The following is a 23,645-nucleotide window of genomic DNA, read 5'->3' on the forward strand; positions in this document are numbered from 1 at the left end:
CAGATGACATCACCCTTATGGCAGAAAGTGAAGAGGAACTGAAAAGCCTCTTGATGAAAGTGAAAGAGGAGAGTGGAAAAGTTGGCTTAAAGCTTAACATTCAGAAAACTAAGATCATGGCATCTGGTCCCATCACCTCATGGGAAATAGATGGGGAGACAGTGGAAACAGTGTCAGACTTTATTTTTTGGGGCTGCAAAACCACTGCAGATGGTGATTGCGCCATGAAATTAAAAGATGCTTACTCCTTGGAAGGAAAGTTATGACCAACCTAGATAGCATATTAAAAAGCAGAGACATTACTTTGCCAACAAAGGTCCATCTGGTCAATCTATGGTTTTTCCAGTAGTCATGTATGGATGTGAGAGTTGGACTGTGAAGAAAGCTGAGCACCAAAAAATTGATGCTTTTGAACTATGTTGTTGGAGAAGACTCTTGAGAGTCCCTTGGACTGCAAGGAGATCCAACCAGTCCATCCTAAAGGAGATCAGTCCTGGGTGTTCATTGGACAGACTGATGTTGAAGCTGAAACTCCAGTACTTTGGCCACCTCATGCGAAGAGTTGACTCATTGGAAAAGACCCTGATGCTGGGAGGGATTGGGGGCAGGAGGAGAAGGGGCCGACAGAGGATGAGATGGCTGGATGGCATCACCGACTCGATGGGCATGAGTTTGAGTAAACTGCGGGAGTTGGTGATGGACAGGGAGGCCTGGTGTGCTGCAATTCATGGGGTCGCAGAGTTGGACACGACTGAGCGACTGAATTGAACTGAACTGAGGGCATGCAGGCTTCAGTACTTGCAGCATGTGGGCTCAGTAGTTGGGGCTCCCAGGCCCTAGAGCCCTAGAATAGGCTGAAGAGCTGTGGCACACAGGCTTAGTTGCTCCACAGCATGTGGGATCTTGCCAGACCAGGGATCCCACCCATGTCTCCTGTCAGATCCACTGGCAGGTGGATCCTTTACCATGAACCACCAAGGTTTTAGGCTCATAGAAATATAGATCAGAAAGTACAGAGAGTACTGATATACTCTCTTCTAATTTTATACATAGTTTCCCTTATCATTAACATTTTACATTAGTGTGGTAGATGAATGTGTTACAGTTGATGAACTGATATTGATGTGTTATTATTAGCTAAAGTCTATAGGTCACATTACGGTTCACTCTTTAAAGCATACAGTTATATGGGTTTTGACATCACCATACTCATTTCAGACTTTCTGGTTCTCTCCTTTTTGACACAATAAATAGGCAAAAAGTCAGAAGACATTAAATGTATTTATTCCTTTACTCACTACATATATTCGTTCATGAATTCATTATGGATTTTGATAGGCATGAACTCCAGGCCAAGGACTGCTATTTAATAGATTCAACCTTGTTTCTGACCTTGGGCAAATTTACATATATTTTCATGCACCCTCTTTTTCAACCCCACCTAAGAATATTGCCTGTTTTTACTGGTGTGGGCTGGGATGTTCTCTGTAAGAGACTGGTAGTCCTTGCATCTTCATGGGCTCATACTACGTGGTGCCCAGTTAAGTCTCATTGGTTTACATGTGTTTTACTATTTCACTGATTGCTAAAAATACTCTGAAAACCAGTTCATAACCCTTATGAACTTGTGCAATGTAGTATCTGTAAGCGATATAGAAATTATACCTGCCCCCTTTTTCCTTTATGGCAGACATTCACAGGTAATAAAGCAATAGCTACTCTTATGATTATTTTAGGGTGCAACTGGAACTGCATTATATGCTTATGTGTTTTTCTAATAGAAGAACTGTATATTAATTTATGCTGAGAAAGATGAAGTTGGTGGTATAGAATACTGATGGACAAAAAATGTGCTTTTCAAAAATAATCTCTGTTCAGATGCAGCCATTAGGAATCTTCTCCAAAATAGGCAGTTATATAAGCAAGTTTTAAGTATTTAATGGTTGTTTCATGAACATAAAGGCAATCATCACTCTGGCATCTTGCCAGTGAGTCAGGAATGTGTCATTCTTTCCAAATTAGAAATGATACTAAGATGTATCCAAAGCATGCTACCCAGTGACAAGTTCATGTATTTAATATGGTTGTCTTCTGAGCAGCTTGAATGAATCACTAATAAAAGGGGAAAGCTCTTTTTTTTTTTTTAATCCAGGATATGGCTGATGTTATATTTACCTGGCCATTGATGGGAAGGTCTAAAGTTAGTTATGTCCAGTTCAAGTCTGGGAAACCAATACTTGATTCTTAACAAATTGTAAGGAGAACTATTGATTATGGTAAAATGAGAAGAGCATTGGAAATCAGTAATCTATAGTTCTGATTGTGAATCTGTAGGCAGTTGTTGCCCAGTATTACTTTAGGATAATTCTTCAGTAGGCTCCTTAGGATATATAGTTTTTAAAAGGATTGTTCCAAAAGTTCCTTATGTTTAGAATCATACTCATTTATTTATTCTGCCATAGTTTCAACAGTTTAATTCCCTATGATATGATTTAACACTGCCAAGGTAAGCCAAGCTATCTGTTACATAGTAGGAAAAGTTATACTTTTTATCATTAATTTAATTTATTCAACAAATACTGAGTTTTTGCTAAGTAACAGGCAACAAACTAGATACTATAGAATACAAGACCATTTTTTAATAAAATAAGCCAGCCACATATTTAGGGAAATCAATATTAGTAATATTAATGTTAAGGGCATCCAATGCTCTTTTGCCTATTTGGGGAATTTCTAAACAGTCCAAATGTTAAAAACAAATTGTGAGATAAAAACATCCTGAAAATTCTATTCAAATAAACCAGATTTGAATTTACTATCAGGGATTGTGCTTTCATATGAGATGGTGGGTTGAAGAGGATAAGGACTCCTATCACTTGTTCATATTTTCATCAGAAAATGAAAGTAACTTTGTAGACTCATAGGAGAATGGTATGATATTTTTAAAAAATTAATGTCACATGAATACAGTGATATACACAAAAGAAAGACACATACATACACAAAATGTCCAAAAACATCAAGTACCCACTTTTAGCATACACTGTACTAGGTACTTCCATGAAATGGATCTCATTTTATACTCTCAACAATCCTGCAAGCTACTCATTATTCCCCTTAATTTCTGATACTGATAAAACTAAAAAACTTGAGATTTTAAACTTTTAAGAAAGAGGCTGAGATCCAAGTTAGTCAGTCTTCAAAGATTATTTTTCCCTGTCACAAACATAAAATAAATACATAAAACTGTCTAAAGTGAGTTTTTCATTACCCAAACTGTTACAGAGATGCAGGAAGACAGTGGGGACCAAGACAGGTTTTTGAATCAGCGTTAGTCACTTGATCAGAGGAGGAAGAAAATTCACTGTCTTTGAAACAGGATTTTATTTGTGGCCAGTGTAACAGAACAAATTAGAGAATATTAAAATTCTTAAAGCAGTCTCTTACACATAACAGTGAAAGGTCAAATGTGAAACTTTCATGGAAAGAATATGAATTCAATCCTCAAATCTCCAATACCATCAAGGAGGTACTAAGAACAGCAGTTGGTTCCTTCTTTTCCTTTTCAATAATCAGGGCACATATGCACATCCAGTAGAAACAGGACTACCACTTTGTATTTTCTTAGTGCCTGTCTCTCAGCTTCAAGAACTTCATAGATTTTTAAAATTCTAATCAGTCCTCTGACTCTCTCTGGAAACTAGGGTCTCTGTATCATTCCAAATCTACTAAAACAGGTAGCAGAGGTACCTCAGAATTATGTAGCATCTGGATAAAGGCTAAGTAATTAGGGCAGCCTTGAGCCTGGTGATTAATAGCTCTGAAGTCAGATAGATCTGAGTCTGAATCCTGTCCCTGCTCATCAACATTGAGTGAATTTCTAGATGTGTTTTTGCCTTGCCTTCTTTACATGGGGTAAGAAGAGATGATATTTTATAAAGTTGCTGTGAAGACTAAAGGAGTCAACAAGTGTGAAGTGCTTGACAGTTTTCTGTTTATCAAAGAGAGAGCAGTGGGTTTTAGAGTGTGAGTGTCATTACAATAATAAGAATAATTTGGTAGAAATCATTCATATTTCTAACTAAGTGCTTTACGCTAGTCAGAACACCTGCTACCTTACAGGCATACCTGTTATGTGCATGAATATGAATTTCTTGGTGTGAAAAAGTGTATTTTCTCTCTTTGCACCCAAAATATGAGTCATGAAAAGTAATTAATTACTATGAAATTCTTACTGAATTGTAACATAAATGCCTACTGGCAATGCCTAATGTTTTAAAATGAGTTTTTCAGATAACTGTCATATTGAATTTATAATATTTTTTCAACATTTAATCAATCATTGAGAATGGTTAACAAGAAGTTTTCTTTTATTTAATAAATGTTATTTTTTGTATTAAATAAGCTTCCAGTCTCCTCTTCTAGGCAGTCTTTGAGAAGGGAACTTTTTATAACTAGCAAATCAATGATGGAACTTTATATCAAATGTTATATATCTAATGTATTATTATGAATTTTATTCATTTTTTATTAAAAAATTTACTGATACTGAGAATAGTGGGTATTTTTGCTCCTTTCATATTTAATTCATACCTGTGAATATATTTAAAGACTGTGTAATTATTTCAGAGTAAATCTTACCTTAATTTGCCTTCAAGGTTATTTGACCAGTAAAAATATCTTGTCATTTAACAAAGAAGGCAAAGAATGCCAAGAATTTACAGTATATCTAATGCTATGTGTGAAAAAGAGAGGAAAAAAACTCTGACATTTTCTTTCAAATATTCTTAACTAGTATGAACTAGGTACATTCTATAACAACTTATGATTATTACTGTACTGCAATTTACAGTGTTCATCTTTTCACATGTAATTCTTCCACTTTGCTGCAGTTTTTGTTTAGGTGCTAAGTTATGTCTGAATCTTTTGTGACCCTGTGAACTGTAGCCTGCCAGGCTTCTGTGTCCATGGGATTTCCCAGGCAAGAATACTGGGGTTGGTTGCCACCTCCTTCTCCAGGGGATCTTTCCAAACCAGGGATCAAATGAACATCTGCATTGCAGGTGGATCCTTTACCACTGAGATACCAGTTGCTGTTCAGTCGCTCAGTCGTGTCCAACTCTTTGAGATCCCATGGTCTGTAGCACACCAAGCTTCCCTGTCCTTCATGATCACCCAGAGTTTTCTCAAACTCATGTCCATTGAGTCGATGATGCCACTAGGGAAGCCTGTAAATCTCCCATGCTAGACTGTTCAAGTCTGAAGAAAGACTTATTAAGAAATGAACAGTTAAAGTTGCCTAACAAGAGATTCTTGCCTGTACAAGTGCTTGATAATAGCAGGATGAAAGTATGGCTAGATGAGTGGATGACAGCATGATAGTCTACTTTCACACTTCAGAACTGGTCTACTTTATTCCAAGCAATGCCATGGACAACTAAGTTGTGGTTCTTTTACTGAAAGTCAGCTCTCGCTCTAATCTCAATTTCAAGTTTTGTCAAAAATCCTTAAGAAATCTTTTTTTTTTTCTTTTCTCTTTTTCCTCTATGATCTGCTATGCCTACCCAACTCTTGGATTATAGTTTCCTCTGCCTGAGACTCTCAGGTTTATTCCCATTTCTATTCCCTAGTCTCTGCCGTTGGGCTTATGCCTTTACTTCTGGCTCTGAAGGACAAACTGTATTGTGAACCCTACATGGTTTGCTAATTTATCCACTTCTGTATCCTTCCTCTTTTAATCGGGCAACTAGGATATGCCATGGGGAATATCAATAGTCCTTTAGAGGAAAGAGAAATGGGTATATCAGCACCATATCCTGACAAGAAAAATGAAGCAAGAAACAGGATGTGTAGTTTAGTCAGATGGCTTTGTAAAATGGGAACACTTGTAGGGAATGATATAGACTGAAATGTTGGTGTAACTCTCATAACTTTTTTCATTGAGAGCCATGTAATATCATAATTAAAGGGTGTTTTAGAAATAAAAGATGTTTAGATATAGACGCTGAGACTAACTGGAAAAGCTCTACTCTGGCCATGGAGCTATTGTCATAAAATCCTCTTGTATAATACATAATCTGGAATAGTATGAAAATACATTTTTAATGACAAATTCACCCTGAATTCTCAGTTGCCATCCCTACTCCAACTCCAGTTAATGCAGCTGAAGCAGAGTTGCTCAGTGTCCAAGCACATGGTCAATTTTCTGAGGCTGTGTCATTGTAAAGTAAGAACCATGGGCAAACCAAAGTAGACACTCGTTTCAATCCAATTGCTAAAATTATACTGAGAAAGACCATAATTTCTAGTGAGACACACTGGATGAAAAAGTAACGATTTCCCTTGATTCTAAGTCTACTACTCAATAGTAGCCTACTTTTACTGTTCCCGCAGTTATTAAGTAACTGTATAATCTCAATTCCTTCAGCAACTGGATTTTTGATCTTGAAACTGGTGTCCACATTCTTGTTTCTGAATATATCCTATCAAGTAGCTTTGATATGCTCCATTAACCTAGAATGTAACCAGATTTCTACTTCAACTCTCTTAGCTAGGCACTCCAGATATTTAGTCTAATTTGCTCTTTACTAATGTACTAATGTCCTTCCTACTTCCTGCCACGTGTGTTAGACTCATATTGGGGCTTGAATCACTATGTTCCCATATCTTAATTAATTGCCTCATCACTTCATTCAACCCTGTGAGACTCTGCCCAGATGGCTTTCTTGTCTGGGCAATGATACCCCTATGATTTAGACTTATGGCCCAGTTTCTTTTCATAGAAGGTTAGTCATTTTGGAGAAACAAAGCTAAAATCCATTCTTTATTTTGTTCACCTATTCTTTATGCATATTTATTTGGCATCCTTTATGTGCCAGCCATTCTTTTATCTAGGCACTAGGATAATAGAGCAGAACTTGCAGGATGGTAAGAGGCATGAATACGTAAGTCATCATTACCCATTAATTTATGTCATGCATATTAAATAAGCACCTATTCTGAGCTAGATAATATGTTTGGTACTGTTGACACAAAAATGAATAAAATAATTCTTGCCTTCAAAAGTTTATGGGAACCATAGACATGAAAACAATTTTTTAAATATCATATGGTGTGTCTGATGATAAAATTAAAGAGGGTAATATGGGAATATGGATTGCTATTAATGACACTGATGAGGTAAGAAGGAGCTTGTATGGTATATTAAGGGGATTGGCCTTGGAAGGACATGGCAAAGCGCAGCTATTTGTTAACAAAAGAGCTAGACATTGGTTATTTGAATTCAAATCCCTTTCCAGTTATTAACTCAGTGATCGCAAGTGTGTGATCCCTCTGAATTCTGAACAATGCATCTATAGAATGTCCATTAACATAGAACTTATTATTTTTATAGTGTTGTTGTGAGGGACTACTGAGATAATTCACATACTTATCCTAATACCTGGCACATAGTTTATGTTCACTAAGCATCTGTCACTATTATTCTATAGGCAATGACAGAATTCAAGAGGATTTTAAGTGGAGGAATTATGTGGCCAAAATTCTGTTTGAGATAGAGTATAGTTAAAATTGTAAGCAGTTAACTAATGAGAACTTACTATATAGCTCAGGGAGATCTCTATTCAGTGCTCTCTGTTGACCTAAATAAGAAGGAAATCCAAAAAAGAGGGGATATATGTATACATATAGCTGATTCACTTTGCTGTACAATAGAAACTAACACAACATTTTAAAGCAAATATACCCCAATGAAAATTAATTAAAAATAATTCTGAAAATTGTAACACACTCATTAGCAATGCCTAGCAGGAGCTAATGTTTGTGGAGGAAGCTTAGGCCAAAGTTAGAGATTTTGGATAAATAAGGCTCTAACTATGGTATGAAAGGGACCACCCTGGGAGAGTGTGTGAAGTGGATAGATCAGGTGGCTGAAGATGGAATTGTGTGGAATATAAAAATATAAGGGGTAATATCAAAGAAAGAAATGTCTGTGAAAAAAACAAAGTAGGAATGATCGTAGATGTGTTTGGTAATAAGCAACATAAGGGAGGCTTTCTCCTCCTTGAAATGCCATGGAAAAGGAGGCTGAGAGGGTCCAAGAACTGGGTGTTGAGAAAAGGCTCACCAGTTATCAAGGTGGGAAAGGCATAATGTAAAGAGAGAATAGTTAAGTCCCAACACTTAAGATCTCAGGTAGGCCAAAGTACATGAAGCAATAGGTGAAAATACAAAAGGATGCAATCAATGCCCGATAAAATATTATAGTAGAGAGGTCTTACAGTTTGGGGATGGGTCACTGGCTACGTAGAGGACATGGTGGTGATATTATAGTTAGGTGGGTCAGCAGTATCACACCTGGAAACAGGTGGCAAGAAGACAAAGAGTAATGACCATACTGAAGCTGATGGTTCCGCTCCTTTAGGATAAGTCATTATATGTTCACTGATAATTTAGGATTAGGCCAGGCTGAAAGTTGCTTCCATTGTGCCATAGATTTCTTAAATGTAATGAGGCTAACCATTTCCTTTGAGTCACAGTAAAATTAAATTACCAACTTGATTAATATGAGATCTGGTTATGCTATTAGAGAGAAATATAACCAACATTTTTGCCTTTTTTTTTTTCAAAGGATTTTCCAGAAAAGGAGAAGTCCACAGCAAAGGCCCTGGAAGATGTAAAAGCGAACTTTTACTGTGAGTTATGTGACAAGCAGTACCACAAACACCAGGAGTTTGACAATCATATTAATTCTTATGACCATGCTCATAAGCAGGTAAGTTGAAGTGGGAAATAACCTTCATATTCCTGGATTTCTACTTTCAGAATACAACATATGCAACTGACCTTATTTATCCTCATCTAAGTTGCTGAGATGTTATACCAGTTTTTTTCCTCGAAAGTTGTGTTTTTTGTTTAAATATTAAGTGAAATACTTTTTCCCAGAAAGAATATAGGATCCAAGAGTAGATTGACATTTATTTTAGGATTATATATGTGAGGAAACCAGGACTCAGTAAAAATAGGGCCAGATTCAAAACCACCTAGCTACTTAGTGGCAGATCTAGAATACTGGATGAGTATTAGGCCAAGATGTAGCGTAGAATTTTTTTGAGTTCCAAGGTATAGGGAATACTAAGTTTTGGGGGAAATTTTTTTTCAATACAATGTTATATTTTTGCAAGAATATCCTCTTAGGAAAATCAAAGTGATTACTTAATAAATGAACAATTACAGAAAAGCTAACAAAGACAATCTCAGACAAAGGCAAAAGTGGAGGGGTAATGGAAGATATAAATATATAAATAAAATCAGTGTTGATATTCTACACATAATGCTAAGATTGATATTCTACACAAAATGCTAAGATTCTCTTTTTCCATTTGTCTGTGAAAGAGCGGGTTATTGTTCTCATCTGTTAAATTTTATCATTGCTGCATGATGTATGAGGATATTAGCCCTTTAGGAATTATAGGTGTCAAACACCACTAAGAAAGAAATTCCATATGGCCACAGGATTATTACTAACAGCTGAGAAGTTGCACAATCCTAATATCATGAAATATATGGATAAACCTTGTATAATCTAGACCTACAATATTTATTCAGAGTGAAAAGCAATAAATATTTTGAATAATATCACTAATATATATTGAGTACATATAAAATATATGGCTTTGACAGTTTCTATTAATATCTTTAAAGCTAGAGCATGAATATGTAATTGACTAGATGTCTCTGACAAGAGTAAGAACAACGGGAATCATTGTTCCGGATTGAGATTTCCAAATCTTAGTGTGCCTAATCATCACTTTGGAGCCTGTTAATAATGCAGATGTCTAGATTCTCCTTTAGCTATTCTAACTCAGTAGTTCCAAGATCGGGCTCAGGAACTTGCATTTTAAAAGGATACAAAATAGAATTTTTCAAATGTATATATAAAAATGAAGTATGGGACTACCATCCAACTCCAACAATGATCTGTCTTGTTTCATTCATAGTATCATTACTCCCCACACCTGCCACCACCTTGGATTATTTTGAAGTAAACTCTAGATATCGTATCATTTCATGTGAAAATATTTCAAGATGTTTAATGAGACTTAAACAACATAGCCATCATCATACCTAAAAATTAACAGTGTCTTGGTATAGGTCATTTGTCTCATAAATGATTTGTAAATTTGGGTTTGTTGAAATCTAAATGTATCACAATTTTAGCTGATACATCTTAAAGTTTCTTTTACTATTTATTTATATTATGGGTTTTCCACTCCCCCTTTAAATTGTGCTCTTTGTAATCTGTTTGTTGAAAAATTGGATTGTTTCACACATTTGAGATTTTGCTGAATACAACTCAGTGTTATCTTTTCACATTTTTTCTGTCTTCTGTGTTTCCTTTAAACTGATTGTTACAGATAAAATCTGGTCAAATGCTGGTTCCTTGGCAAAAACATATAAGAGAGTGTGTTTTATCTTTCCATAAGGAAGTATATGTGATCAAGTTTTCTTTCTTTTTGTGACTTGCAGTTTGATCAGTGGGTTTCGGTATGATTGCCTTTATCATTAATTACCCCACCTACATTTTTCCACTAACGGTTCTTGTATCCATAGGTGATCATTTGCTTAAATCTATTACTTCATTTGGAGCTGTAAAATGATTATATTATCTTTGTGTCTTTTATTAGATAAAATATGTCTATAAAGACAAATTTCCCAAAAGCATCACCCAAAGTGAATTTTATGTAGGAGTGCTTCAGCCTGCCTATTAAGAAAAAATTTATTCTGGAGATTTGGAGAAATGTGACCATGGAAGGTCTCATGGGACAGTGATATTAGATCTGTGTTTTAGATGTACACAAGTAAATATAAATAAAGAGATTCAAGATGGGATAGCAATCTTGAGTGAAAACACAAGGAGCTAAGGTGAGGAAATGGAGGAGTACAAGGCCTCTTATGTAGAAAGTATTGGACTACAGGAGGGTGAATTCTCCACACTTGATCTGCCTTCTACAGCCTGCCTTTCACTCTGGAATTCTGCTTCATCAGTTCCCTTTTTTATCATTTTCCTTAATTTTGTTTATATTGTCTTTCTGACATTTTGATAAAACAACACTTCCTCAATCCTTATATTCCATCTATTTCCCCATTTCTGCTTTTTTTTAAGGCTTCCTAGCTTTCTAACATTCCTAGGCATGCTCCTTTGTTCAAACAGTGATTGAGTTTCCATTATTTGCTTTTTTGCAGGTTATAGAAAGTGGAAAATTTTGATCCCTAATTTCAGGAGGCCTATTATGTTGCCTGGAAAATTCCATGAGCAGAGTAGTTTAGTGGGCTACAGGCCATGCAGTTGCAAAGATTCAATATTAGAGAAATTATTATCTAGGATACGAAAAGAATATATAAAAATTATTTAAGAATGAAGAGTTGACAAATAGAAATCCTAAAAATATTTTAGAAGTTAACCATGTTAACCAACTAAGAATGGAAAGTTACCTTTATGGTAGAAAGGCATGGGTGCAGTTATAAAGCATGACCCACACATAAAGAAGCTGCAAAAATATACATTGTGATCACTAAAGTCATCATCAGTGTCTTGGGGACTTTAAAAATTTTTGAAACTCTCCTTCATTCCTCCCATTCTTCTCTTGCAATAGGCCTCATTCTCCATCTTCCCTTTTCATTCTCTTTTCACCATTTATGTTAATCTCACTCCTGACTCTTTGCTAGCGCCTTCTAACTGGACTCCCTGCTTCTAGTATTTTCCTTGTTCTGCACTGACCTATCCATTTACAGCCAGATTGATCTTTCCAAACTCTCACATTTATTCAATCACTCCCATTGGAAATCTTCAATGACTGCTGGCTGACATTTTGTAAAAGTCTGAATTACTTAGTCTGTCATTCAAAATACCCACAGTTTGGCTCTGGCATCTATTTCCAGATTTATCTCCTCCAAACCCAGAATTTTCCTAATTTCTTAAAAGATTCATTATGCTTTTCCACCTGCTCATATTGGCTCATAAACTTCCCTCTGTCTGGGATCCCCTCCTGTCTTATGGCTGTATTTCAACATATGCTTCAGTAGATTTAATACAAGATTGATAACTTACATCTTGATATGAAAAAAAAGCTGAGATCTCATGGTAAGCTGACTTAACAGCATTTTCTAAATTCCTTTTGATCAAAGGATAATTAATATTGTGCAGAATTTTGTACTTGCTGCCCACTTTGGGTAACACTGAAATAATTAAATTTACCATAGACCTCATTATGACTACTTTCTTAGATCAATATTGAAATACTTCCATCTAAAGATTTATTTTGGCCCAAAATATTCTGAAAATTACCTGAACTCTAAATGAAGCTGAGTTTACAATTTGCCTTTTAAATGAAACAATTTTAGATACAGAAAATAAGAAGTATGCACTAAAGTAAAGTATGCGAAAACCTTTTCTTTTTTTCAAATTCCAAAGCTAAATACATCTATTTGGTTCTTGCTTCAGTGAGGGCCTTTCTTGATTGTGAGGCTGGTTATAATAACAGTAGTAGGACTTTGGATGAGTGTTTTCTAGCCTAACTAACAGGAACAGTTGCCTTAATTTTATTTTCCATGGGGATTCAGAGTACATATCTGGCCTCTTCTGCTGACAGGGTAACCCGCTCTACTTTCCTTCTCTCACTTATAATTACTCAAGATCCAGCAGTTTAATAAGTGATTTCTAAAGCATTTATGTCACCTGGTATCTAAATAGCAGTCCTCTGTGTTTAATTCATTTTATTGCAAACATCATATTATTCACAGATTTATTGTAATTATAGAGAAGTAAGTTAACACTTATGATTATACAGTGGAAGTGACAAATAGCTTTAAAGGACTAGATCTGATAGACAGAGTGCCTGAGAGGTTCATGACATTGTTCAGGAGGCAGGGAACAAGACCATCCCCAGGAAAAAGAAATGCAAAAAAGCAAAATGGCTGCCTGCGGAGGCCTTACAAATAGCTGTGAAAAGAAGAGAAGCAAAGGAAAAAAGGACAGATATACCCATTTGAATGCAGAGTTCCAAAGAATAGCAAGGAAAGATAAGAAAGCCTTTCTCAGCAATCAATGCAAATAGACAGAGGAAAACAATAGAATGGGAAAGACTAAAGATCTCTTCAAGAAAATTAGAGATACCAAGGGAACATTTCATGAAAAGATGGGCTCAATAAAGGACGGAAATGGTATGGACCTGACAGAAGCAGAAGATATTAAGAAGAGTTGGCAAGAATACACAGAAGAACTGTACAAGAAAGATCTTCACACCCCAGTTACTCACGATGGTGTGATCACTCACGTAGAGCCAGACATCCTGGAATGTGAAGTCAAGTGGGCCTTAGGAAGCATCACTACAAACAAAGTGAGTGGAGGTGATGGAATCCCAGTTGAGCTATATCAAATCCTAAAAGATGATGCTGTGAAAGTGCTGCATTCAATATGTCAGCAAATTTGGAAAACTCAGCAGTGTCCACAAGATTGGAAAAGGTCAGGGTTCATTCCAGTCCCAAAGAAAGGCAATGCCAAAGAATGTTTAAACTACTGCACAATTGCACTTATCTCACACGCTAGTAAAGTAATCCTCAAAATTCTCCAAGCCAGACTTCAGCAATACATGAAACGTGCAATTCCAGATGTTCAAGCTTGTTTTAGAAAAGGCAGAGGAACCAGAGATCAAATTGCCAACATCCTCTGGATCATCGAAAAAGCAAGAGAGTTCCAGAAAAACATCTGTTTCTGCTTTATTGACTATGCCAAAGCCTTTGAATGTGTGGATCTCAATAAATTGTGGAAAATTCTGAAAGAGATGGGAATACCAGACCACCTGACCTGCCTTTTGAGAAACCTGTATACAGGTCAGGAAGCAACATTTAGAATTGGTCATGGAACAACAGACTGGTTCCAAATAGGAAAACGAGTACGTCAAGGCTGTATATTGTCACCCTGCTTATTTAACTTATATGAAGAGTACATCATGAGAAACGCTGGGCTGGAAGAAACACAAGCTGGAATCAAGATTGCCAGGAGAAATATCAGTAACCTCAGATATGCAGATGACACCACCCTTATGGCAGAAAGTGAAGACCAAAAAATCCTCTTGATGAAAGGGAAAGAGGAGAGTAAAATAGTTGGCTTAAAGCTCAACATTCAGAAAACTAAGACCATGGCATCTGGTCCCATCACTTCATGGCAAATAGATGGGGAAACAGTGGAAACAGTGAGATAATTTATTTTGGGGGGGGGCTCCAAAAGCACTGCAGATGGTGATTGAAGCCATGAAATTAAAAGACGCTTACTCCTTGGAAGGAAAGTTATGACCAAGCTAGATAACATATTAAAAAGCAGAGATATTACGTTGTCAGCAAAGCTCCATCTAGTCAAGGCTATGGTTTTTCCAGTACACATGTACAGATGTGAGTGTTGGACTATAAAGAAAGCTGAATGCTGAAGAATTGATGCTTTTGAACTGTGGTGTTGGAGAAGACTCTTGAGAGTTCCTTGGACTGCACGAAGATCCAACCAGTCCATCCTAAAGGAAATCGGTCCTGGGTGTTCATTGGAAGGACTGAGATTGAAGCTGCAGCTCCAATACTTTGGCCACCTGATGCAAAGAGCTGACTCATTTGAAAAGACCCTGGTGCTGGGAAAGATTGAGGGCAGGAGGAAAATGGGATGACAGAGGCTGAGATGGTTGGATGGCATCACCAATTCAATGGGCATGAGTTTGGGTAGGCTCCGGGAGCTGGTGATGGACAGGGAGGCCTGGCATGCTGCAGCTCATGGGGTCACAAAGAGTCAGACATGGCTGAGCGACTGAACTGAACTGAACTGAACTGCAGTTAATACATAACTTTTAAGAATGAAGTAAAATAATCTGGGACTCATAGCTTTGAACTAATTCCATTGGACATTTAATGGTTTCTGCTGCCACTGCTGCTGCTCCTAAATCTCTTCAGTCGTGTCCAACTCTGTGTGACCCCATAGACGGCAGCCCACCAGGTTCCCCTGTCCCTGGGATTCTCCAGGCAGGAACACTGGAGTGGGTTGCCATTTCCTTCTCCAGTGCATGAAGGTGAAATGTGAAAGTGAAGTCGCTCAGTCATGTTTGACTCTTAGTGACCCCATGGACTGCCCCCTACCAGGCTCCTCTGTCCATGGGATTTTCCAGCAAGAGTATTGGAGTAGGTTGCCATTGCCTTCTCCAAATAATGCTTTCTATAAATTAATAAAAATTGAGATATGCTTCATGTAGAAAAAGCTTATCAATAATTACAAAGCTATTTTTTTCTATTTCTTCTACAATAAAAAATGAATTTCTAGATTTGACAGTCATGTTCTATATGTAACTCAAAATTTTGGAAATGACAATTTTTTTAGCTATTGCTTTGAACTTCTTAAAATTCTGTGTAAATGCTGGGCATTACTACTAAAGCAATTTGAATGTGTATACAAATTACAATTGCTTGGATAAAGAAAGTATTGTAACTATTAATATAGCTAACATGTCAGTAACAATTAATTCCTTCTGAGACTATCAAATTATAATCTCTTTCTCGGGACTGTTAGCTGCAAATGCATAATACTGAAACAAATAATACACATTCTCAGAAGCCATACAAGTTTCTTCTGCCCCAGAGACATTCTGACTCATCTCAATTTAGAAAAAACAAATGAGCCGGATCTCCATACAATTAACCCATAAATATATCTTCAGTAATAAAAAACAAATCCACTTTTAGATCCTCCACATGTGACATTTAATCCTGCTAATCTTCATTTGCTTCACGATAGGATTTATTTTCACTCAGGGGTAGCTGTTCACTTCTCAAGCTTGGATTTGAACTCCAACTGATTCATTCTTAAATTATTGTTTCATATTCTCCTCCATCTTTACCTGCAAAGGTAAAATAAACAAAACAAAATTATCTCTTTTATTCTTGACTCCAAGTTCAAAAGATTACCAAAGCTGCTAAATAAATTCAATTTAGTTACTCTTGCGTTGTGCCTACAATTTGCTTTATGTTTTATCCAAATACTGCTCAATGATACATTTCATTATATCATATTTAAACTACTACTCATCTTAATATGGCAACAGCATTTAAAAGTATATTTGATTTGTATAGTTTATAAGATTAAAGAAGAAATGCAAATTGTAGTGTCTAGAGTGAACACTCTCAGAACCATAAATGTTGGTAAAACAGAATCATCATTTCCTGCTGTATTTTGCATTCTATAAACTCAGCTTTCCGGTAGATTTTAAATTTCTATATCTGACCCACACCCCTCTCACCCAAGAATTACCCACCAGTAATTGGAAACTCTATTAGCAAAGAAGTATAAAAGAACCAGGACTGATCTTATAATAGCTTCTGGATCATAAATCAGCTTTTCCAAAATACTGGTTTCACCCTAGTTAGAGGCTTTTTGATCTTAAGGTTAACTCCCAACTGAAAAATCAATTTAAAATCTATGTTCTGGCTTTGTTTTTCAGATGTGCTAAGTGATTTCTTGCCTTAGTGCATTTGTCATATCTCTTTCTTCCAGAAATTTGCTTTCAGATGATATTCAACTTTCTGAGTCCTCTCTTCATTCATACCTTAGCTCAGTGCCATCTGTTATGCAGGGTCTTTCTTTTACATTCTGACTCAAGTAGTCAGTTGCCAGTTCCCCAAATTCTAATACCTATTGGTATTGTCAATGGGTTGGAATCAATTTATACGGGCTCTCCAGAGCCAACTGTCTAATATTTAAGAATCTTGTGAACTGGTTCTTAAACCATTGGTAGCTTGAAATTATCTATGTTAGGAGATCCACAAACATACAAATAGGGCTTTATATATTTCATTTGATTTTTCCATAGATTTGATATACCAGCACACCATTGTTTAATACTCTTTTAAAAAGAAAAAAAGTTACCTTTTGAAATTTTTGCCCCCGTTCCCTTCCATTAACTTCACAAAGAGAAGAACAGGGCATTGTTGGCTCTATTGGCTATGTAGCCCCGTACTTCTGGAACTTAGGGCAGGTCTAGCACATTGGAAAGACTCAATAAATATTTTTAAAATAAATGAGTAGTTGAATAAGTGAGTTTCTAGAATTTATCATGCTACTCAGTCCTACACCAATTTATTTACACATGATTGATTAATCATAGCTTTTTTTCTGCTAATTTTATTGAAATATAATTGAGGTATATCAGTGTGTAAGTTTTAGGTTACAGCTTGATGATTTGATTTACATATACTGTGAAATGATAACCACAATAGATGTTATTGAGCTTTTTACTAAGTTATATGATTTCTTTGTATATTTTGGATATTAACCCCTTATCAGATAGATAACTTGGAAGTGTTTTCCCCATTTCATCAATTATCTTTTCACTTTGCTGCTGGTTGGGATTTCTACTTGGACACTGTAGGTATGAACTCAGTCTGCCACGTCCAAGTGCTGGCTGTTTTAAGACGCTCCACCTCACTTCTCTGTCACAATAAGATTCCCAGTGGTGGAGTCCTACAGATTCCCTTGCAATCTGGGGCAAGATCAAGGAAGGGGCTCCCACAAAGTGACACGCAGTGTTGGGGGTAGGGGTTGGCTGTCCACCCTGGATTCTGCTTGCTCACTGGAGAACCTGGAGAGTGAGGGGAGACCCCTCCATGTGGTATTCACTGGCCTCCTGGGGAAGGGACAATGATGTCCATGTGTAACTGCATCTCACCTTGCAATTCAGTGTCATGGTCTCCATGGTGCAAGGGGTGCTTTAGCCTCACCTCTTTATTCTAGGATTTTCTCAGTGGTGTCTTGTTCTTGAATGGTTATTAGCTGTTCTCACCAGAGGGAACAAAGTCAGGAATGACCTATGTCACCATCTTTGTGATCTTACCTTTAATCACTCCTTAGATAAGTAGAGTGAATGTAGTAAGCAAAATCACAAGTTCTTTATAATTGTTAAGAAAAGGCTGTCATGAAAATCCATTTTTATAATTTAAGAAAATACTTGGACCCATATTAATGCTGATGTAGTGTTCTGCTCTAAGACTTTTAGATGTTACTCTGTGGGATTTTAAGTAAGCAAATGATAGTATCAGATTTGTGATTTAGAAGAAAAAACCTAAAAGCAGTTTAAGGATCACAGGGTAAGAGAGCTCAGTTCTGCAGTCACAAGGGAGCCTGAGAGAGATGACTGAAGTATTTACAGCAGTGACAAGGAGAGGAAGGGAGAAGGGTACAGCCAGAAGATGTACATGTGAACATGTGAACACACGATCTTACATCATTTGTAATCAGATAAAAATTTAGAGAGTTTTCAAAAAAATGTGTCAAATATGAAAATAGAATTTTACTACCCACTGTTGACATGAAGTAAGATACTAGAAACTGTAAAACATTGCTGGGTGGATATAAATTGTTTCAATCTTTGATGCTCAGCTTTGGATTCTTTATCCAAAGACTTAAAATGTGAATTTTTCCTATTAACAGTTCCATCTGGCATATATTCTAGAAAAATAATCACACTAATGCCAGAGACTTATACACAAGGATATATAAAATAGAAAAACACCAAAAGCAATCTAAACATAGAGTGAAAAGAGAGTAACTAAATTATGATACACATAAACCAAAGTTCTGTGTACAATTTAAAATGACATTTTGGATCTATATTTTATACAAAATTAATTCTTAAAAGGAATGCTTAGATATTTGTTTATATTAAAAATTAAGGTATACATAAGTATGGAACATTGAGTAATAGTACTTAATTGCAATTTGGTCCATAAGTTTCTAAATGCTTATTATCAAATCATAAACTCTTATATAAAAGATAGACATAAAATATGATTATATTAAACATATTAATCTGCCTCATAAGTTTTTGCTTATATCTTGTCAATCCATGGGACTTATATTTTATTGTGTTAATTCAGTGCTCAGAATTTATGTCACTGTAACTTGTAAATATTTTTTATTTTATCTTCATAAGGTACTAGGCTTACTTTATAATCATATTTTCTTTCTTTTACACTTATTTTATTGCACTGCCTTATTCTTATATGTGCTCCATTATTTAAAGTCACTGCCTATTTCAAATTCATCTCTGACCTATCTACAATAAATAGGAAAAAATTATCATTACAAAATATCAGATAAATGAAATAATAGGTCAATCAGTTCTAGTCCAGCCCCTCCCCTTTCTGATGAAGTCCTCTGTCTTTCTGCTCCAGTGTTACCAGGTAGCTCTCCAGATCTACACAGATCTTCTTTCAGGACTTCTCTTTGTCACCATCCTATGAATGCTTTTATTTCTGTCCTAGATTATACTCCTTGTTTCCTTGATCACATGACTTTCTATATCATATTTCCTCCTTTTGGTGGAACCTAAAAGCTTCCTAAGAGCATACTCACAAGGTAAAATTTTATGGCCTTTGTCTATCAGTAAATATGAATGTGTTTATTCTATGCTTACATTTTATTTATTTTTCAACTGGCTTTTAGCTTTTAGTGTTGCTCCTGAAAAGTTATATGCCATTTGGGGTCCTAATTCTTCCTTTCAGAAACTTATGGACTTTACTCTTCCTCATTTCATTTTATACCAAACATTTTCTTAGTGCCTGCTAGGAGGAACCAATTCAGATCAGTTCAGGCACTCAGTCGTGTCCGACTTTTTGTGACCCCATGGACTGGAGCATGCCAGGCCTCCCTGTCCATCACCAACTCCCGAAGTTTACTCAAACTCATGTCCATTAGTTGGTGATGCCATCCAACCATCTCATCCTCTGTCGTCCCCACCTCCTCCCACCTTCATTGTTTCCCAGCATCAGGGTCTTTTCAAATGAGTCAGTTCTTCACATTAGGTGGCCAAAGTATCGGAGGTTCCTTCCAATGAATAATCAGGACTGATCTCCTGGAGGATGGACTGGTTGGATCTCCTTGCAGTCCAAGAGACTCTCAAGAGTCTTCTCCAAGCCACACTTCAAAAGCATCAATTCTTTGGCGCTCAGCTCTCTTTATAGTCCAACTCTCACATCCATACATGAATACTGGAAAACCATAGCTTTGACTAGATGGACCTTTGTTGGTAAAGTAATGTCTCTGCTTTTTAATATGCTGTCTAGGTTGATCATAGTTGGCTTTTCTTCCAAAGAGCAAATGTCTTTTGATTTCATGGCTGCAGTCAACATCTTCAGTGATTTTGGAGCCCAAGAAAATAAAGCCTGCCATTGTTTCACTGTTTCCCCATCTATTTGCCATGAAGTGATGGGACCAGATGCCATGATCTTAGTTTTCTGAATATTGGGCTTTAAGCCAACTTTTTCACTCTCCTCTTTCACTTTCATCAAGAGGCTCTTTAGTTCTTCGCTTTCTGCCATAAGGGTGGTGTCATCTGCATATATGAGGTTACTGATATTTCTCCTGGCAATCTTGATTCCAACTTGTGCTTCATACAGCCCAGCATTTCTCATGAGGTACTCTGCATATAAGTTAAATAAACAGGGTGACAATATACAGCCTTGGCATACTCCTTTCCCGATTTGGAACCAGTCTGTTATTCCATGTCCAATTCTAACTATTGCTTCCTGACCTGCATACAGGTTTCTCAAGAGGCAGGTCAGCTGGTCTGGTGTTCCCATCTCTTTCAGAATTTTCCACAGTTTCTTGTGATCCACACATTCAAAGGCTTTGGTATAGTCAATAAAGCAGAAATAGATGTTTTTCTGGCACTCTCCTGCCTTTTCGATGATCCAACGGATGTTAGAAATTTGATCTCTGGTCCCTCTGCCTTTTCTAATACAAGCTTGAGCATCTGGAATTTCAAGGTTCATGTACTGTTGGAGCCTGGCTTGGAGAATTTAGAACATTACTTTACTAGCATGTGAGATGAGTGCATTTGTGTGGTACTTTAAGCATTCTTTGGTATTTCCTTTCTTTGGGATTGGAATGAACATGGACCTTTTCCAGTCCTGTGGACACTGCTGAGTTTTCCAAATTTGCTGACTTATTGAGTGCAGCACTTTCACAGCATCATCTTTTAGGATTTGAGATTGCTCAACTGGAATTTCATCCCTCCACTAGCTTTGTTCATAATGAAGCTTTCTAAGGCCCACTTGACTTCATATTCCAAGATGATGGCTCCAGGTGAATGATCACACCATCATCATCAAGATCTTTTTTGTATAGTTCTTCTATGTTTTCTTGACACCTCTTCTTAATATCTTCTGTTTCTATTAGATCCATACCAGTTCTGTCCTTTATTGAGCCCATATTTGCATGGAATGTTCCCTTGGTATCTCTCATTTTCTTGAAAAGATCTCTAGTCTTTCCCATTCTATTGTTTTCCTCTATTTCTTTGCATTGATTGCTGAGGAAGGCTTTCTTATCTCTCCTTGGGTTTGTTTGGAACTCTGCATTCAAATGGGTATATCTTTCATTTTCGCCTTTGCCTTTCACTTCTTTCCTTTCACAGCTATTTAAGGCCTCCTCAAACAACCATTTTGCATTTCTTTTTCCTGGGGATGGTCTTGATCACTGCCTCCTATACAATGTCATGAACCTCCATCCATAGTTCTTCAGGCACTCTATCAGATCTAATCCCTTGAATCTATTTGTCACTTCCACTATATATTCATAAGGGATTTGACTTAGGTCATACCTGAATTGTCTAGTGGTTTTCCCTACTTTCTTCAATTTAAGTCTGAATTTGGCAATAAGGAGTTCATGATCTGAGCCACAGTCAGCTCCCAGTCTTGTTTTTCCTGGCTATATAGAGCTTCCCCATCTTTGGCTGCAAAGAATATAATCAACCTGATTTTGGTATTGACCATCTGGTGATGTCCATGTATAGAGTCCTCTTGTGTTGTTGGAAGAGTGTGTTTGATATGACCAGTGCATTCTCTTGACAAAACTCAATAAGCCTTTTCCCTGCTTCATTCTGTACTCCAAGGCCAAATATGCCTGTTACTCCAGGTATCTCTTGACTTCATACTTTTGCATTCCAGGACCCTATAATGAAAAGTACATCTCTTTTGGGTGTTAGTTCTAGAAGGTCATGTAGGTCTTCATAGAACAATTCAACTTCTGCTTCTTCAGCATTATTGGTTGGGGTATAGACTTGGATTACTGTGATATTGAATGGTTTGCCTTGGAAACGAACAGAGATCATTCTGTTGTTTTTGAGATTGCATCCAAGTACTGCATTTTAGACTCTTGTTGACTATGATGGCTACTCCATTTCTTCTAAGGGATTCTTGCCCACAGTAGTAGATATAATGTTCATCTGAGTTAAATTCACCCATTCCAGTCCATTTTAGTTCACTGATTCCTAAAACATCCATGTTCACTCTTGCCATCTCCTGCTTGACCACTTCCAATTTTCCTTGATTCATGGACCTAACATTCCAGGTTCCAGTGCAATATTGCTCTTTACAGTATCAGACTTTACTTCCATCGCCAGTCACAGAATCAGATATTCCTAAAACTAGATTTCTAGCTGGTTCACTTTCTCAAGAGAGCAGGCTTCAGTTTTCTGTCAGAACAAGATAGGAGCCTAGTGGCTCATTTATTCTTTTGTGTACTTTAGCCAGTTCTCCTGTTTTTAGTCCCAGTCCCTGCTTTTCCACTTCTACTTCCATAGCAGGAGTTTGCTAGATTAATGTCAATTTATCTTATCTCAGCAGTCTGGTCTGCCTTGTTGCACATCTTCTTTCCCCTCCCTGCCTGCCTCTGTCCCTTTCACCCGCTTCTTGTTTCCCTCCCTCTTACTTTCCCTCTCCTCTCTCCTTCCTCCCTCCCTCCTTCCCTCTCTTTCATTCTCTTTCTTTAAATGTACCCCACTACCTCCTTTTTTTCTTAGTAAAATAGAACCAATGCTACCTTCCTCAGAGAGGTACTGCGACAATTAAATTTAAAAATGCACAGCAAGCCCTAACCCATGTCCTGCATAAGCACACAATAGAGCTGATGGAGGCATATTTTATCACGTATGGTTTCCAAGGGAGATTCATACTCAGTCTTCATGTCTGACTCTTTGTGACCCCATGGATTGTAGCCCACCAGGCTCCTCTGTCCATTGGATTTTCCAGGCAAGAATACTGGAGTGGGTTGCCATTTCCTTCACCAGGGATCTTCTCAACCCAGTGATTGAACCCATGTCTCCTGCATCTACTGCATTGGTAGGAAGATTCTTTACCACTGAGCCACCTGGGAAGCCCCCAACAAAGGGAGGCTAGAGGGTGATTTTTTAAGAATAATGTGTGAGAAATTCTTTCATCAAATGGAAACTAAACTGAAAAAAAAAAACCCAATGTATCTTTTATCTCTGAAATTATTATTGTATAACTTTGTGGTTAAATACAACTTTCTTTCATTTAATTTAATCTTGGGCCTGAACTAGGCAGTGAGAAAAAAATAGTAATTTGCTATTGCTCTTCAGTCCCTGGAGCCATAACATCTACTGGCCTTTTACTTCATGAACATAATTTAGCAACTTCACTTTGATGTAGGTCAGATTTCAGACAGCATGAAAAACTGTGTGGCAGAGTCTTAGTTCTACAACATACATATGCTTTTTGTATTGGCAGATCCATGGGTTTAATTTTCCTAGCTTATTTTTTTA

General features: G+C 36.9%; 1 protein-coding gene across 1 annotated transcript in view; it reads left to right on the top strand.

Annotated features, from left to right (window-relative positions):
* The window catches only part of ZNF804B (zinc finger protein 804B), a 513,851-nt gene that overhangs the window by 412,319 nt on the left and 77,887 nt on the right, over positions 1-23,645 (top strand). The window contains exon 2 of the mRNA XM_043463407.1: positions 8,630-8,773. Within this exon, the coding sequence (XP_043319342.1) occupies positions 8,630-8,773 (144 nt within the window). The remainder of the gene's footprint in view (positions 1-8,629; positions 8,774-23,645) is intronic.

Source organism: Cervus canadensis, chromosome 3 (assembly GCF_019320065.1).
Source record: "Cervus canadensis isolate Bull #8, Minnesota chromosome 3, ASM1932006v1, whole genome shotgun sequence".
NCBI lineage: Eukaryota > Metazoa > Chordata > Mammalia > Artiodactyla > Cervidae > Cervus > Cervus canadensis.